This window comes from Ursus maritimus, unplaced genomic scaffold (genome assembly GCF_017311325.1).
Source record: "Ursus maritimus isolate PB19 unplaced genomic scaffold, ASM1731132v1 scaffold_19, whole genome shotgun sequence".
NCBI lineage: Eukaryota > Metazoa > Chordata > Mammalia > Carnivora > Ursidae > Ursus > Ursus maritimus.
Genome location: NW_024424341.1, coordinates 4,144,855 through 4,163,683, shown reverse-complemented (window position 1 = coordinate 4,163,683; position 18,829 = coordinate 4,144,855). Strand labels below are relative to the sequence as shown.

The window sequence follows — 18,829 nt, the reverse complement described above, 5'->3', positions numbered from 1 at the left end:
TAGTGAACGTGAGGCCCTGTGTCTGAGGAGCGTCTCTTCTCCCTCTGGGTTTGCCGAATGGGGAACTTGTTCTGGACTGGTCTGCTCACCACTGGATAGTCCAGTGGTTGGAACAGAGCCTGGCACACAGTAGGTGCTTAATAAGTACCACATGAATGTGAGGCTGGCAAGTTGCTTCAAAAGTAAGAAACTAAAGGGAACGATCAGAGAAAACCGAGGGTGCCCGTGCTGCTTTTTGTTGGCATTTGAGCTGCACCAAGACCCTGGCAAGCGTTTGGGCTTTCCAAACCTGAGCCACCAATGCCCTGCCCATTCGCTTTCCATCTTTGCCCCCCCCCCTTTTGCTCTGACCCATCTGGATGCCCCTGATGCTTGAGATCCCGGAGGGGCCCTGTCTGCCCTGCCGGCACTGCAGAGCACAGGGGTTGGTGCAGAGTGGCCTGATGGGAGCTTGTGGAAGGAGCAGGAGATGATTCCCGGTCTTCATGCAGGGACGCGACTGGTGAGGACAGGCTCCTCCTGCCCTTGTCCGCACCCAGTGGGTCCACACTCTCCTCTAGTCCTTTACCCCCTCTAGCCTTGGTTTCTTCACCTGCCGGCAAGGGCCTTGGATTTATGTGTTTCAAAAGCAGTGCCCTTTGGCTCTAAATTGATTCATATATACCTGCACAGGTTAAGGATGCTAAATGCCTGTGGGCAAAATGTAGCTAGAGCAAGGCTGCTGCTCCCCAGCTGTGGGACCAGCGACACTCTTTTCTCCAGGCCTCAGGTGTCTGATCTGTGTAATGGGATCACTTCCCCATAGCAGATTCCTGTGAACGTGTACTGGAATAATGAAGGGCGAGCGCGGAGCCTGGAGCACGACGGTTTCTTCATCTGCATGTTGGGAATGCGTGTGTGAGAGAGACAAGTGGCGTTTTCTGCCACCGTGTAGAGGATGGGAATAAATATAGTAAGTGTGTATTCTGTGCCACAGTTTACAGAGCCCACACCCTTCCCGGTTTTATTTGCTGCAATCCCGGGAGGTCACTTCCCTATTCCCATTTTCCATTTGAGGCACAGAGAGATGGGATTTGGTAAATTTGCAAACCCCTGGTGGAAAGAGCTTGGCACCTCGCCGGGCGCACAGTAAGCGCTCAGTGGAAACGATAGTTTTATGGTCACGGTGAGGAAGCTGAGCGTGTCCTCTTCTCAAGCCGAGATCTTAGAACGCTCTGGTTCAGCCCTCTGCGCGCCGCCTTCCGCCCACCGGGATCCCTGTTGCCCTCGGGACTCCCGGGGAAGGGGCGGTGCCGGGGGCGGTGCTGGGGGCGGTGCCGGGGGCCGTTCTACACCTCTGCGGTCCTATCAGCGCCGCCGGCCTCCGGGGGCGTGGCGCGGAGGTTCTATAAGAGGCTGCGCTCTGGAACCCTGCATCCACTGCATCCCTCCGCTGTCCCGGTGTGTGGTGCCTGCGACCCGCTGTGCCGACCGACTGTGTCCACTGTGTGTGCGCTGCTGCCACTGCACGACACGGGAGACACCGGCGTGGTGGTGATTGGAGAGTCCTGCGGAGGTAAGTGTGACTTCGCTTCCTCTCCTTTCCAGGCTGCGATCCTCTCCACTCATCTATGAGGAGCTGAATTAAGCAGAGCAGATACCATCTCTTGGGGCTTACCGTGCGCGGGCACTGTGCTGGGCGCTCTACCTGCGGCTCAGAACCGGGCTCAGCCGCGTGGCCTTTCGTAGATGGAAAAACTGAGGCTCAGCGAAACCAAGGCACTTGCCCAAGACCTTACAGCCAGGAAGCAAGGGAGTCGGGACTCAAAGCCAGTCTGACTGCAGATTCGTGCTCCTGGAGCCTGGGAACTCTTGCCTCCCTTGCACAGTTCGCTAGCATCTGTTGCATTCCTGTGTACACAGTGGGCGTCAATAAATGAAAAACTGATGGTGTGAATGTGGCAGGGGTTTGAATGTGTCTATCCACGTGTGGATGGCCAGGGCGATCCTAAGGGTGCGTGCATTCTGCTACAGTTTACAGGGCCACGCCCCTTTATGATTTTATTTGCAACAAACCTGCGAGGTAGCCTTTCTCTTCCCATATTTCAGATGAAGATACTGAGGGTCAGAGGGGGAAGTGAGTTGTCCAGTTAGAGCCAGGGCTACAACCCAGCTCTCTCTGCCTCTAAAGCTCCATGTTCAGGTGTGGGGCATGCCGGAGTTACCGCAGGTTTGGGAATGCATGCTGGGTCTCGTCAGCCAGAGTGGACATCTGCATACACTCCTCGTGGGGGAAGAATTGTGCTGGAAGCTGAGGACTCGGCTCTGTGGTCCTGGGAAGATCGGCTGCTCTAGATGGACAGTCAGGGCAGGCCCCTTGTGCGGTGCAGACCCAGAGCCTCCCTTGCCCAGGACTCAGCTGGTGGACGAGTCAGAAAAAGCTTAGCTGATGCCTGGTTATTGAAGTCTAACTTGAACTGGGCATCTTTTAGCCAAAGGGTGAGCTGCTGCTCGGGTTGAGAGAAGCAGCTGGGAGCCTGTGCAAATGCCCAGCTTGCCTGGCAAAGTGGGCTTCTAAATTTCCAACTTGAGCAGTTGGGTGCCATGTTCCGGCAGAATCGGGTGACCCTACCTTCCCCAGTAGGGTTGTCTAGGGTCTAAATCTGCCAGGTGAGAGCCCAGGGTCCATCAGAACACGATGAGGGGCATGCCCTCTTCTCCAAATAGACTGGAAAGGGACCTTCTAAGGTTCTTTGTGTTTTGTGCACCTGATTTTCTGCTTCTGCCTCTGATCTGGCTGTTTCTACATGGGAAAGGGGAGCAGAAGGTGTGGGAGCTGTATTGCTGGTGTGACAGGTGTGAGGCCATGCCACTTCCCTGCATTTTCATACCTCCCACACACCTGGGCAGTCAGCTTCTTGATCCCCATTTCACAGATGAGTAAACCAAGGCTCAGAAGTAGAGATTGTGCAAAATGTCCCCTAGCTGATGTGCCATGCCTTCACCTCCAGATTTGTCTGGTTGTAGACCTTGTGTTCTAAACAGCTGGGTCCTGCCTCCTTTAAGACAGTTCTCTGCCCAACCACTAACCACCTTCAGAACTGACCTTCACACAAAATGTTGTGTTGTCTGAGAGGGGTTCTAGTAAAATCTGTCAGCAGGGTTAAGCCCAAGCCCCCAAGTGCCCAATAATATGCACCTGGGGAGGAGAAAGAGGGCGATTTTGATTTTTTATGGAGTCTCTTAAGATGTAGGAGTGGGAATAGTAACATTTATAGTAATATCAGCAGCTTACCAGCAGCTGACGTTTACCTGACGCTCAGAATGAGCCAGACGTGCCCAGGCTTTATACGGGTGATCTCATGGACTTCTTTAGGTGGTGGACACTGGGCTGTCTTCCTTTTTACAAGGAGGAAATTGAGTCTTGGAGTGATGAAGGCGTGCATGCAACATGACACAGCCAGGGCAGGGGAGAGCTGCCCTCCAGGCTGGGTCCCACCCCGGACTCTGGAAGGTGTTCGTCCACTGGCCAGATTCTTGACTGTCACAGCAGAGCTGGCTGCGAGTCAGGGCTTCTCTCCATGTGTGATCTGGATCCCTGCCCGACTTAGGGGTGGGCCTGGAGAGGGGATGCCCTGACACAGGGGCTTGGGCTCCACTCTGCTGACAGGTACCAGTGTCAACATGCAGACAGCCCTGATTGGGGACCCCTATCAGTGCTGGCTCCCAGAGCCCCTGCCTTTGGACTGCAGAGGAGAGCTGGCTTGGCAGGGGAGAGCCCAGAGCCTAAGCAGAAGAGCACAAGGCCTCTGGAAGTCCCATACTTCATCCCTCCCTCCAGGTCCCCTCGTTGGATATCTGGCCTTTTGTAGGTTGCATTTGAAAAGTGGCTTTTGGAGGTGGGACCCTGAAATGCTGACCTCTTGGGCCTTGTGGGACCTGGAACATTTCTTTGCTCTGTCACCAGTGTAATTTACTACGTATGGGAGGTGCCTCTGTGTCTGCTTGCTCCAGACCTAGGAGGCTTTTTTTTTTTTTTTTTTTTTTTTTTGTAAACTCACTGGTTTTTGATTAGTCCCAGATGTGCAAACCCAGCATCACTCAAAGGGGCTGATGGCTTGTCAAGAAAGGAAAATACAACACGGGCATCATTTCATTTTATCTTCAGTTAATGGAACTGAGTAGCCGCTCAGCCCTTCTTGGGACAGGGACCCCGAGCCTCTCCGAGAATCCTCAATGAGGCACACTGTGTTCTGGAACAGGAAGGGTAGGGCAGATCTGGGTGGTGGTTGGTAGGACCCGCTATCACCTCTTTTCTTCTTTTTTTCCTTGAAAAAAATTATTTTCATGTGGTAAAATATGCATAAGCGGGAACGTTCCCATTTCACCCATTGGAAAGCGTAGAATGCAGGGGCATGGCATGCGTTCACAGTGCGGTGCAGCCGCCACCTTGGTCTGGCTCCAGAATGTCCTCATCACCCCCAAAGGATACCCCATAGCCATTATTACCCGTTCTCTCGTCCCCAGCCCCTGCGACCTCCAGTCTGCTTGCTGTCTCTGCAGATTGGGTTATTCTAGAAATCTCATGTAAACGGAATGATATAATATGTGGCCTTTTGTGGCTGATGTCTTCCACTCAGCATGATGCGCTCAGAGTCCATCCACGTTGTAGTGCGTGTCCATGCTTCGTTCCTTTTCATGGCCGAGTAATATTCCATCGTGTGGCTGGACCACAGATCGTTTCTGTGTCCTTCCGGTGATGGACATCTGGGTTGTCTCCACCTTTTGGCTGTTGTGAACCATGTTGCTATGGACACGTGTGTACATGTCTTTGTTGGAACAGCTTTTTGCAGTTGTTTTGGGTCCATATCTGGAAGTGGAATTCCCAGACCACACAGTCACTTTATGTTTAACTTATTGAGGAAAGCGTGTCCTCCTTTCTTGGCTCCCTTCTTGAAGAAGCATGGACTCAGGTCATCTCACTGCAGAATAGATCAAGGCCCTCCGGCCTTGGACGCAGGGAAATCTGGCGCCTGGGTGTTCTGGGGGCGGTGTTGGCATTCCCCCCAGGGTCGCAGCAGCCACTGGCGGAGAATCCTGTCTGAGGCATTGTGCCCCAGGCGGTGCAATTGTGGGTGTTCGCGGACAGAACACCCCCCTGTCAAGGCCGTGAGGACAGACAATTTCTCGTGGTTCAGCCCCAGGGAGATTTATCTTCTCTGATTGTCTCAAGTGCTGTGTCAGCTTAGACAAAAACCACAGGTTCCGGGGAAAAAGAAATTCATAATGCGGATCATGCAACTTCTGGACCATCATTTAAAGAGTATTATAAATTATGAAATCCCACATTTGCAACCCAATTTTCTGAACCGTGTCCCACTGTGAGCACAGAAGGGCAATATCCCAGAAGGAAAAAGAAGAGCGCTTCCATTTCATTTGTAGTCAGATGGTCCTGGAATCAAGCCTGCTCTCAAGTTCTTCTGGTTTGGAAAAAACCCACTCTGATCTCTCTAGGCTTGGGAGCTGGATGGCACCTACTGGGACTGACTTGATAAGAGCCTGAGAAATCCTTCTAGAGTGGAGGCAAGACAAGGGGATAGAGAGTGCCCCAAGCGGTGGGACCATGTGTGTGCAAAGGCCTGGAGATGGGGAGGGTCCTGGCACCCTTGGAAAATGGCAAGGAGTCCTAGCATCAGGCCCAGAGTAGCAAGGGTCTGCCCTGTGGGTGGGGTGAATTTGGATTTCCCCCTTTTTTTTTAAGAGAGAGTGAGCGCGTGTGCGATGGTGGCAGGGGGGCGGGGTGACTGCGGGGAGAGGGGCAGAGGGAAAGGGAGAGAGAGAGAATCCCAAGCAGGCTTCATGCCCAGTGCAGAGCCCAATGCAGAGCTCGAGCTCATGACCCTGAGATCATGACCTGAGCCAAAATCAGGAGTCAGACACTTAACCCACTGAGCCACCCTGGCACCCCCCGGGTTTGGATTTCCTGCCGCAGGCTGTGGGGCTTACACTTGAGAACAGGTCACTGTGAAATGAGCAGTGTTCCCCAAAGTGTGGGGCACCAACCCCACTGGTCCCCAAGGTGACCGAGCCTGTGCACAGACCCCCGATCTGGGAGCTGTCCTTTCAAGTCAAGACAAATGCAGGTGGCGGTGATGCCTGTGCCCAACATCTGCCCCACACCATGCTCCCCCTCTACAGCAGAGACAGAGCGCCCTTGGCATAAAAGCCTGTGGCTGGCATCCGTGGCCGGCGTCCATGGCCAGCTGGGAGGCCCTCACTTTGCTTGTTTCCAACATGTGAAGTTTTACTCCTGTCTTCCGTTCAAGGCAGAATTATCATGTTCTTTGCAAATGGTGGTGATAGAAAATTGCCTTTTCCAAGGACATTTCTCTGCACCCTCAATGTGGGCCACCTTACATAAAAGTTCACAGTACGGACTAGTGTGGGTAGCTGGGGTGGGGGAAAGGTAGGTGTGCCAAGGGTGGGAGTTTGGGAAGTGCTGGACTCGGGTGGAGCATGAGATTTAAGACTGTTAGAATCTGGGGCCACAGCTGTCAAAGTGGGGTCCCCCTCCAAGGGGGGCACAGCAGTACCTGGGAACTTGTTAGGAATGCAGATTCTCAGGCCCCATCCCAGGCTTCCTGAATCAGAAGGGTGGGGCCGGCAATCTGTATTTTAACGAGGCTTTTGGCACTTCCTGGCGCCGACCTGAAGGTGAGCCCTGCGGCCCTATAGAGCTGAGGAAGACTTGCCCTGGGGCCCTGGCACCAAGATGGGGTGAGGATGGCTGGCCAGTGGGGGTGGATGTGAAGTTGTGTGGAAGGTTCTGGATATAGGGCCTGGTGTGACCAGAGAGATGTCACACGGCCACACGGGAGTGAGAGCCTCGGGGGCTCGCATGGCCACCTCCGTGCAGGGTCGAGAGGCCCCTTGACAAGCTGTTGGCAGACTCGTGGCTTTTCTTGCAGAAGAACGCTCAGCATGTTGGCACTCATTGCCCTGGGGCCTGAGCAAGGGTCTGGAGGAGTCTAGCATCTTCCTTAAGAGCACATTCACTGCCCCTGTGTGCCTAGGAGCTTTCAAAATATATGTTTGCAAGCCCCAAACGCCCCCTCTGAAACAGTGAGCGGGTCCCTCAACAGCCCTGGAAGTCTGTGTGGTTGGGTAGCGTCCGCTCCCTCTCTCTCTCCTGCCCCAAACCCGCTCCAACACAGCCGGTCTGTTCTCTCTGGGGGAAGCGCCTGGCCACTGAAAACCCTGTTTATTCCCGGGAACCTTCAAGGCTCGGGCTTCACTGGCACTGAAGATATTTTCAGCTTTGGCATCGTGGGACAAAGTGCCCTCTCAGACTTGGGATGAACTGGGCCCTGTCTGGGAGAGCCGGTGTCTGGTCCAAGTGGGAGGCCCCCGCCGGCCGCGGGGCTTTATCTGGGCTGCCGGGGGCCAGGCCCTGGATTTGCCTCAGCCCTGAGACTCGGGGGACAGCCTCAAGGATCTTCTGCAGGCCGGTCTTCTCCCTGCTGCCTCTCACGCTTCCCTTGATCCGTCCTTAGAAGCCAGAGCGATTTCAAACTTAAAAAACAGTTTTGTTGAAGTTGCACGTACCAGAGAGGGATGCGCGCTCATTGATGCCCCCGCGGATGACTTTTCCCCAAGTACACGTGTGTGCCCTCGCCCCAGAGCGAGCTGCAGAGAGCCTGAGCTGCCCCGGCCCCCCCACGGCCCCGCCCCCAGGGGTAACCATTTCCCGACTTCTAATGGCATAGGTTGGTTTTGCCTGATTTTGAACTTGACGTAAACAGAACGGGGCGTGCTTAATCATCGGAGTCTGGCTTCTTTCCAGTCCGCGAGCTCTGCCTGTGTCGTTAGTGGTGATGGGCTTTCAGAGCATAAGTCAGACCCTATCACCGTCGGCTATACCCCACACTGATGTTCCTCTTTGCATTTGGAATAAAAGCAAGACTCCTCACGATGGTCTTCCAGGCCCCTGGCCGCCTGACCCTGCCCTCCTGTGTGACCCGATTTCCCCCCAGCTCCACAGCCTTGTGCCTGTCCTTAGTCATGCCAAGATGGGGACCATCCCTGAGCCTTTGTCCTTGTGGTTCCTGCTGTCTGGAGTTCCCCTTCCTTGAGATTTCAGCGAGACCTTGCTGTCCACCCCAGCCAGACCAGTCCCTGTCCCTTCCTCTGCCTGGAGTTACCATCCCATTCCCCGGGCGGTTTCTCACGCCTTGTCTTTGTCTATTAGCTGTGATGTGCCCTCCCTCTCTGGAGGGCGGACTGTCTTGCTTGCTTGTACTTGAGAAGGACTCCGTGGCCCCCTGAGGGCTTGCCCTGGGATTTCTGTCTGCACGGCGGTGTGGGGATTCCATAGCCTGGCGCTGTAGGATTCTTGAGCCCTGGGTCCGAGCTGGGTTCAGAGCCAGGGGTCGTGACTCACCCTTCCAGATACCACCCGATACCATGAATCAGGCATTTCAGGCAGGAGGCTGGTGCGGGTGCTGCCAGCCCTGTAGCCTGGAGCAGAAAGGAGCTGAGATGCCTGGACTCACCCAGGAGAAGGGAAAGACAGTCCTAGACAGCTCCAGAACCACTAATTCTCTCATCTTCTTCGCCTCCCTCCTCTAGCCCTGTGAGCAACTCAGGGCCTCCTTGTCCCTTTGAGGAACCGGAAATTCAGAGGTGAGGGACCTTTTGGGTAGCACGAAGCTCCACGATGGTGGAGTCACGATTCGAACCTGGGTCTGACCCGACGGACATCCACGTGTTTCCTCGGGGCCCCGGGCAGTCCTTGACTGCTTGTCCTTGGGAGGCTGCGGTTTCCTGATGTTTATCTAAAGCTTTCTTAAACATCCACACCTGGGCAAGAAGGCAGGCGAGGGCCCCAGGGGTTAGATGCTGGGTGTTTTGAGAATACAGTAACTTATTATCCAGTCACTTAAAAATGGCTTTTCTTATAGATGGTCTTGGTTTATATTGAATACACCTGTTTTTTCATTCTTTTTTCGCAAAATGAACTCTCTTCTCCTTTTGCCCAGGATCTTGTATATTCTCCGCATAGTATTTAAGAAATGAAGGGGCGCCTGGGTGGCTCAGTTGGTTGAACGTCTGACTCTTGATTTCAGCCCAGGTCATGATCTCGGGGTCATGAGATTGAGCCCCGCGTTGGGCTCCATGCTCAGGGTGGAGTCCGCTTGAGATTTTCTCTCTCTCCTTCTCCCTCTGCCCCTCTCCCTGGTCTTCCTCTCTCCCTCAAATAAATAAGGAAAATCTTAAAAAAACAAAAACAAAAAAAACACTGAGGGACACTTGGGGGGCTCAGTGGGTTAAGTGTCTGCCTTCGGCTCAGGTCATGATCCCAGGGTCCTGGGATGCAGCCCCACATCGGACTCCCTGCTCAGCGGGGAGCCTGCTTCTCTCTCTGTCCCTCCCCCTCTGCTCGTGCTCATACTCTCCTGCTCTCTCTCTCTGTCCGAAATAAATAAAATCTTAAAAAAAAAAATCGAATGGGTTTCGCGTAGGCTCTTGTTGGCCATCTGTCTTCGGTTGTGGACAACCCCGGGCTGGGGGCGGGGAGGCAGCAGGGGAGGGAAAAGGCCTGCCTCCTGCTGTGTCCAGCCCTAATCCTGCAGGGAGGAGTTTAAGGAAAACCCACTGGATCCCATGGAGGAGGGGAGATCCCCCCACACCCCTGGTGTCTGGTGATCACCCAGATACTCTTCCCTGAGGTTCTGGCCAGTCCTGGGATCTGCCCCAGACGTGCTGGGGTGTCCCTCCTCCCCGTTCCCAGCCATGGCTTCATTCCTGGAATTTTGGGTGGTTTGTGGGTAGGACTGTGATCTGCCCTCAGCCTCGCTCTCATTTTGAGTTCTCCTTTGTGCTTCCGAGGAAGAGCAGAGCGTGGGGCACCCCCGGCCTTTTCGGGTGAGCTGCTGTCCCGTGGGCGGGCATTTCCTGAATGAGCCCGGCTGACACGGGCGGGAGGTTAGAGCTGCCCTGACGTTTGGGAGAGCCGCACCTTGGGGCTCGCGATCAGTGTGGCAGTACCTCGGCACTCGCCCACGGTCTGTGTGACCGGGAGCAAGCTGCTGCTGTGTCTGGAGCCACTGTTCCCTCACCTGTAAGGCAGGTTCCATAACGGCCGTGACCCCAGCGGCCTGCCGAGCACGGGCTCCCGGCGGGCTGCGCCCTTTGTGTTAAATGTTTGTGCAGCAGCTAATACTCACTGGGGTGTGAAGTGGAGCACGGCTCAGGGCCAGCCAGGGGGGCTCAGGGCCAGCCAGGGGGGCTGCAACTGGCTCGCTGGGTTTTGTCACGTTCTCAGAAAGCTTGTGAGCGCGTTAAACACGACCATCCTCAAACATCAGGTGACAGGAACTTACAGTTAAGTAAGTCCTCTTTACAACGAAGGTAATGGAAACTCAGAACTTACCCGTCCTAATCTTTTACTGCATTTCACTGTTATCTCTGCCCCTGAGGCACTTGGTGTCTGTCCCCATCCTTGTGACGGAAAGATCACAAGATAACGTGCCATCTCGCATCTTTCCGGAAATTCCATGGTCAGTGATCTCCCACAGGTTGCTTAAAATTGGCCATAATGGGAGTATTTGTACTGAGGGAACTGACAAACACTACATATCAGGACGATTTTATTTTATTTTTTAATTTTCTGGAGTATCGGTGTGTGGACATTTACGGACATACACTGGTTGCAGCCCGCAGGCAGCGCAGTCTAGCGGGAGAGGCAGACGGTATGAGCAGGCATGACGCCGCGATGGTGAGGTCTGGAGCACCTACCGCGTCTCAACTCAGCTGAGACTGAGTCCCGGAAGGAGCTGGAGCTTCCAGCAGTCACGGCACGCCAACTGGGTCATCGTCATCAGTGTGAATGACCGTGCATGCATACATACGGCTGGTTCCTGGCCCGAGGGTCAACTTCAATGCCCCAGACCTGGTTCATTTTTATTGTTTTAATTGTTTAAGTTTTTAAGTAGGCTCCACGCCCGACGGGGGTCCCGTATTCACGACCCCGAGATCAAGAGTCGTACGCTGTACTGACTGAGCCGGCCAGGCTCCAGACCTGGTTCGTGCATCTTGGAACCTGCTTACCCAGAAAGCTGGGAGAAAGTGGTCATGGCATGTACTCTGGCATGTCCAGAGTAAAGTGTGTTTCGAATTTAGGGGACAGTTTTTAACCCCCGCACGCATTAGACATTTGATTTGATGTTTAAAAATTAGATTTTTGTGTCAAGGGAGAGGTGGGGCTCTGAAATAATGTAATGAAGAGAGAATAGTCTTTACTCCACTCCCCAGTATTAATCCCGGCCTTCCAGAAACTTCTTCACACAATGCCTCTGTGGCACCGTCCTCCTCATTGTAACAGCTGACATTTACGAAGTACCCCTGTTCACGAGGTCTCGTTTGCTTCTCATCACATAGCTCACCCCATAACCCTAACCGGGCCGGGTAGATGAGGTGAAAGGTGAAAAGGACTCCTCAGGTGAAAGGACTCTGCTTTCTGGAAGCTTCCTGGCACTGAAGCACGTACGCAGACCTGTCTGACTTGTGCACTGCTTGAATTGCCGAGGTCAGACAAGCCCTGTGATTCCCATCTACCGTATAGACGTGGCAGCCGGGGCCCAGAGCAGGGACACGCTGTGCCCAAGCCACACCGCCAGCCAGGGGCTGCGTCAGGACTTGACTCAGCTCCATGTCCCTGGAAGGCCCGCACCGTGCATCGTCCTTATACGGCTCTCCTGACCTCCTCAGGAGGATGCGACACACACATTCCCTTCCTAAATATTTATTGGACACCGACGTGTCAGATGTCAGCGATTCGACGGCAAACAAGCCCGGCAGGTCTGGGATGGGGGTGTGATTCAGCCGTGACCCTGGAGCTGAATCGTAGCCGAAAGAGCAGGAATCCGTCGGGCCTGGCCCGGGGCAGGGAGGGGGCAGGTTGGGGCCGTGGGATGAGCTGTGGGAACAGCATGTGCAGGAGGGAAGAGCTCTGGCACAGCTCAGAGCTGACGGCCGACACACGCAGGGCTGAGATTCATCTTCCTGGCAGCCTCTCCCAAACACAGGCAGAGCCCTGGCGGCGTGACGCACGGAGCCCAAAGCATGCTCTCTTTCTCTCACTTGCTCCCCAGAGCCGGGTTTGGGGGCAGCCTTGCCCAGGAGGTGACCCTGAGGAGATGCCGTTGCTAGACTGGGAACATGGGGGTCTGCGGATCCCCTCCGAGTCCCCAGAATCCTGGCAGGGTTGCTGCAGAGCGGATACCGCAGCTGTGTGCTGAAAGTCCCCCATGCTTTCAGAAAGCCGGATTTCACGTCTCGGCTCCACCCCTAACTGGCCGCACGGCCTCACCAGCACCAGGCAGCGTCTCCTGGACTCAGTTTTCTTTTCTGTAAAATGGGGTTGGAAACTTCCCCTCCCTGGTGGATCCCAGGTGCATTTAGGAGCTCTGGGCAGGGTTGTAGGAACCTGATTCCCTGCGGGTTTCGTTAGCCAGGCTGGGGTCTTGCCGTGGGCCCTGGGGCTTGAAAGTGTCATTGGCCCCCTCCCCACCTCCCTGGTGGCCTGACATCTGGGGTGTTCTCATGAGACCCTGGCGCCGCTGTCCTGTTTGTACTCTCATGGGCTTGGTTTTGCAACTGTGGCAAAGGAGAGCCATAGCTTCCGGAGAGCGTTTCTGCTGCACTGTTCAGCGGTCCATGACACGTGTCTCCAGCCCCTGGAGCCAGGCCCGGGATGACAGAGTGGAGGAGGCCTTCTCTAGAAAGGAGGTTTGCCCTTGGCAGCCCTAGGAGAACCAGGGTCCAAAGAGTGCCCTTCAGAGAGCATCTGTCAATGTCAGGGGTCAGAGGTCAGCTCACCATGTGGAAGTCACAGGCGCAGTGAAGGAGGGATGTTGAATGGGTGCCAGGCCTGGTGATGGAGGCGTGTTTTGGTGAAAGGTCATCATGACATAAGACTTCAGTCCCCTGGGGGTGACACATGGGTGTCTTCTCACCGCCAGGAACCACTGTCTGACCCGGAGGCCGTTGCAGAGGAGGCTATGCGAAAGACTGGGCTGTCATGGGGTCCCCTCCCCCGCAGTCTGGTGCGGGGCACTCCTTAAGGAAGCCCACTCTCAGGGAGGCAGGGCAGCATAAGGAAGGGGCCCTGGGGCCAGACGGGCTGCGTCCCAGCACTTGGTTTCTGCTCACTGGCTGTACGACTTCGGGCTCTTCTGGATGCTGCAGAGGCCTCAGTCTCCTCCTCTGTAAAATGGGAGCAATAGAACCCAAACCTCTGGATCATCGGTTGGGTGAGACGAGAATTGCAGGGACTGGCGCACAGTAGGTCTCCCTCAGTGTCAACTTCCCCGGTCAGCTGGGGACTGTACTTGTCACTAGGAAGCCCCAGGCAGCCTCAGACAGTGCTGGTGTCTCATTTGAAGAAAGGGTTTTAACTGTCTGATTGTGGGTGGGTAAGGGGCCCTAAGCTCTGGTTGAGCTGTGGGGGCGGCAGAGGCTAGAGGAGCCGCACTGGCCCAGGTTGCTGGTGATGCCCCAGTGAAGTGGGCCTTGTCCTCCTAATTTACTGTACCCCACAGCGGCCAGTGGGGTATTGGGAACACAGTCCTGTTCATCCAGGTACTGCCTGAAGCAGGTGTTAGATTGCCAGAGGCCCCGCAGGCTGGGGCCTTCAACAACAGAGATTCATGTTCTCACACTGCTGGAGGCTGGGGGTCTGAGCCCCCGCTGTGGGCAGGGCTGCTGTCCCCTGAGGCCTCTCTCTTGGGCCTGTAGACACCACTTTCTCCCTGAGTCCTCACCCCGTCCTCCCTCTGTGTGTGTCTGTGCCCCAGTCCCCTCTCTTATGATAATAGCCATCAAATTGGACCAGGGTCCACCTAGTGACCTCCTTTTAACTTAATGACCTCTTTAAAGGCCGTGTCTCCAAGTACAATCACACTCTAGATGCTGGGAGTCAGGACCCCAGCCGGTGAATCTGGAGGGCCACAGCTCGGTCCAGGGCAGCACCGTGCAGGGTCCTGGGAGGCGAGCCGCCGGCCCCCTTGTCTCATGGTTCTGCTAAAGCCTTCAGTGCTGTCGTGTAGCCCAGACTTAGCAGGAGCGGCACGATCCGGGCCTCGCTCCTCCCCAGCAAGGACCCCCAGCCAGGCCAGACCACTCTCAGAACCAACGGTGTGCTGGGCGTGCTTCCCGTGCGACCCCGTGAGCGATGCGACCCAGGGCATGTCTGCGTTTCCCAGGCAATGACTGGCTGAGGCGAGGCAGAGAAGGCCCTTGGAGAAATGCCTGTCTCCTGTCCTTCGTGGTCTCCTCTGGGGGGAGTGTGTGACTAAACCCCGAGCATGGTGCTCCCAACAGTAAACCTGCCCCCAGGGCTTTACAGATTCTCTTGGGGGCCGTGCAGACAAGGACCAGCCTACAAGCACTGGGCGCAGGCGGCCCCATCACGCGCACGGTGAAAGCGGCTTGTCTCGTCTTTTGGAATAAGGTCACACCAGTTCAGGAGAACATGCTGGAAGGATGCTCTTGGAACCAGCACTTCCTTCCTTGTCTTTTCATGCTTTGGCATTTTGTTTTCTCTTATTAATTGATATTTTTAAAAACCAGAACCGTCCACAGGATAGCATGGGCTCCCCACCCAGATCTGGCCCCTGCGGTCACCCTCCTCGGGCTACCGCTTTGCAGTTTTTCCCAACTCAGCCTGTCCCCCTAAAGTGAACAGAGGTGGACAGTTTGCCCTATTTGCTTGAGATTTTAAAGATACAAATAATATGTTAAAGATAGAGATGAGGTCCCTCATATTCTCCTTCCTAGTTCCCCTTCCCTCGGCCTGGAGTCAACCAGCACCGCGAACTTGGTCTGGTTCAGGTGTGGTTTTACTATGTAAACACGCCCCCCCATGTAAACATATGTACACACAAACACAGACACGTGTACATATGTGTATGATATTTAGTGCAATATGCACATATAATATACACACATATGTACATATGTCTATATCCATATATACCCATAAAGTATACAAACTATGATCTGTGTGTTTTAAAATTAGCGTAAATAGTACCATTGGTGTCATATTCTCCAACTGACTTTTCTAACCCAGCATTGGATTTGGGACTTATTTATGCCGACGCTCACATGGCTCTGGGCTGATCCTTTTCCCTGCTGTGTAATGCTCCACCCTCCTGCCCCGCCATCTGTTTACCTGTCCCCCTATGAGAATCATTTGAATGGTGCCCACTGGTGATTGAAACCCCACCCAGGCTTCAGTCTAGTGGACTCACGGCTGAGTCCTAGGAGCAGTTACACTGCATGCCTTTGGGGGTGCCCTAGCCTCAAGCCGCCAAGGCACAGAGTGCCGCTGACCCCGTGCCGTCGTGACGCCCGGTGGGTGCTCCGTGACGTGGGTCTCTGCTCTCGCTCCGTCACAGAGGGCAATCCAGTGTCAGCGTCTTGGCATCTGTCAGCCTGGCCTTCTGCCGCTGGGAAATGTTCATATATGGCGGTACGACTAACCCTGGAGAGAAGTCAGGACCCCAGGGGTCTGCATTACTGGTTTGATTCCCAGTGGGGCGGGCGAGCATGCACATGTCCTTCTGTGCTGTCCCATCCCTGGGGCTCTGCCCCAGAGGGAACTCCCCGCGAGGGAGGCTGCATCTCACCCTGTGCAGAGAATGCCGGGCCTCCCTGCTGGATGGTGGTTATTTTTGTCTGAAGCATGGCTCGGTCAGGACCCTGGACAGTTTCCAGGGTCAGAGTGGGAACTGCCCTGTTCCCAGGGCTCCTTGGCTCCACTCTCTGCCTCGCACTTGTCCCTCCCTGCCCCTCTGCGTCGTGCCCCTGACGATGCCTCTGCTAGATGTTGTCTTGCAAATCTAGCCAACTCAACCAATGTGAACTGCTTACTGCTCGTGTGGGAGAAGACAAAAGGAGCCTTGATGGAAGGACAGGGCCTCTCCGTGTCCCAGGCGGGTCAGCACCCCAGCGGGGGTCTGCAGCCCCTTCCTCTGGCTCCTCGTGCTGCCCCGCTGGTGGTTTTCCTCACCTCTCGCCCCAGCCCACGTGGGAGCTCCATGAGACGAGGCACACTGTCCAGTAGCACAAACCAGATGCTCAGTGAAGGTCCCGCGACTCACAGACTCTCCCTTGGAGGTGAAGCAGAGGCGAGATGTGTGAATAAACACACTTTCTCAAGCCCTGCCTTGTTCTCTCGGACACTCCGTGACCGTATAGGGAGAGAGGAGCCAAGGTAGCCCCACCTCTCCTGTCTGTGGGACCTCGGTTACTGAGCATCTGTGAGCCTCAGTTTTCACATCTGAAAAGTGGGGACAGTGATGGCCGTTCACTGCTCTAGCCCAGGCTGGAGCTGGTTTAACACTGACCGACTTCTCCTCCCGCTGCCCTCTGCTTCCCTTCAGAACTCCCGTGCCCCAGCACTGCCTCAGGAGCCCAGCCGGCTTGATCACCCTGGTCCTCGCTGCCTGCACGACGCCATGAGCTGTGTCCTGAACAGAGTCGTCCCCTTGGGGCTGGTGCTGCTGGTCTGTGGAGCCCAAGGCTTTTTCCTGCCCAACGTCACCGACTGGGAGAAGCTGCTCAGCAAATACCAGCAGGACAAGCCCCACTCCCGGGTCCGGAGGGCCATCCCCAGGTCGGACAAGGAGGAGATCCTCATGCTTCACAACAAACTGAGGGGCCAGGTGTACCCCACAGCCTCCAACATGGAGTACATGGTAAGCCTGGAGCTCCTGTGGGGGGCCTGGGCTCTGTCTACTTTTGTCTCCGGGGGGGTGTGATGGGCTCGGGGTCTCCTGGCAAGAGAGGGTCCCCTGCCTCTGCCCCTGACACCAAAATGGCACTTGTGAGTCCCCGGTGCAGAGGAGCACCACTCAGGTGCCTGCCCTGGCCGCTCCTCAAGGCGGAGTAGAGGGTCTGAGGGCTGGGCTTTGGCGAGCCCAGTCCCGGCTCTGCTACCTCCTTGCTGTGTGACCTTGATGTGTCCTCAGCCAGTGGGAGCCTTGGCCTCCACTTTGAGAACCCCCCCTCGTGGTTCTGGGAGACTTTGATGACGTAATGTGGTAAAACGCCCCGCACGGGCTCCCTCCTGGGGCCGCGGTCACTGGTCACTGTCGTTACTGAGCGCCTCGGTCTTCATCCAGCCCCTTTCGCTGCCCTCCTCTGTCTGAGCAGCAGCAGGGCCAAGTCCGTGAGAGATGGGGTGTCTGTCAGCGAGGGGCCGGCAGAGAGGGGACGGTGGAGGGTCTCCCGCGAGCCTGGGGAAATCCCGCATGTAAGGAGCAGAAGGGCAGCTGGCTCTCCAAGTCCATGCCTCCAGCCCTGCCTCCATGCACACCTGTTTCTGCCAGCACTGCTTCCCGTCGTCCCAGCCCTGTGACACACCTGCTGCTTTTCTCCCATTTTATAGACTGAGAAACTGAGGCCCAAGGTCAGAGCTGGTTGTGGCAGAATGGACCACAGGACCCAGGCTCTCAGCCATCATCCCACACTCAGTGGAAACCCTGGCACCCCCACTGCCCCGCCTGCTTCCAAGGCCTCTCCAGCATTTTCCATCCTGTCTACCCAGCCTGTCCCCCCAACACCTCCATTAGCCCTGGGGCTTATCACCTCCCACGTTGTCCCCTGCTGGCCCACCCTGAGCCCTGCCTCCTGTTACCTTTCTGCCACTTGCCAGAGAACATTATTAGCACCATTTTCTTAGTTAATTCTCAGAATAAGCCCTGAGGTATATTTTCCCATTGTTGCAGATAAAAAAACACCAAAAAAACCCCTTCAGGCTAAGAGAGGTTATGTAACTTGCCTAAGGTCACACAGCAGGAAGTTAGAACTTTAACAACCCAGCTTTATCTGGCTTCCAAGGGATCTCATCTTGCTCTGCATGCTGTCACCAAGTGCCGGTCCCACTGCACTAAAATAATAAGTTACTAAAATAGTAATAGTAACAGGATAGTTAACATTTATTTAGTACTTATGCTTTATCTCATCAACTCCTCCAAGCAATCCTATGAGAAAGGCACTTTCATTGTCCCCATTGTGCAGGTGAGGAAACATTAACACAGAAGGGCTAACTAATCTGCCTGAAGTCACACAGCTACCAAGTGGCCGCTCCCCTAAACCCACGCAGGCTGGCTCCAGAGCCCATCCACTTATAAAACCTCAAAAAAGGGTGTCTTAACTCTTTGGAGTTTTAAAATCCACCTTTCAGGGCTAAGGCTATTTCAAAGGACCCCGGTGGAAGCCCCAGCAGGCAGGACTGAGCAGGAAGTTGGATTTTCAAGACACTTTCTCAAATGAGGGCCCCTTGTTTAGGTGGAGACAGGAACAGATGGGCAGCCCTGGGGCGGAGGGACTGGGCCTCACGCTACCTCCCCTTCCCCGGGGCCCCTGCTCAGAGGCAATAACAATCACGAAGGCTCAACTTCCCTGACAGGCAGGCCATTTAGGCCTGAGGACCCAGATCCCTGCTCCGATCCTGAAATAACACAAAATAAACAAACAGGAAAACATGGCAGGCTCGTTACAGGCCACAATGACGTTCCCTGCCGCCTATCTGCTCACCGCACTGAAGCTTCCATACAGCTCCATACAGCCCCTGGACAGGCACAGAGCAGCGACGTGAAGATCAGTGTGAACCAAGCCAGTTCCCGACAGGAGGCAGGAAGCAGCCAGGGTCCCCAGGGTTAGGGGCTCAGTCAAGCCCCAGGCCAAGGCAAATTCCCTGCTCCCTGGTGGGCACCGTACAAGGCCTTGGGGTGGGAGGGGGCCCAGGAGGAAGGCTGACCTGTCCAGAGAGGTGGAGAGTGTC

The 18,829-nt window shown here is 55.2% G+C and overlaps 1 protein-coding gene across 1 annotated transcript in view; it reads left to right on the top strand.

The window, feature by feature from the left end:
• The first annotated feature begins 1,420 nt into the window (after nt 1–1,420).
• Nucleotides 1,421–18,829, top strand: part of CRISPLD2 (cysteine rich secretory protein LCCL domain containing 2) — a 60,353-nt gene continuing 42,944 nt past the window's right edge. The window contains exons 1-2 of the mRNA XM_008702683.2: nt 1,421–1,555; nt 16,425–16,739. Of these exons, the coding sequence (XP_008700905.1) occupies nt 16,500–16,739 (240 nt within the window). The 5' untranslated portion in view covers nt 1,421–1,555; nt 16,425–16,499. The remainder of the gene's footprint in view (nt 1,556–16,424; nt 16,740–18,829) is intronic.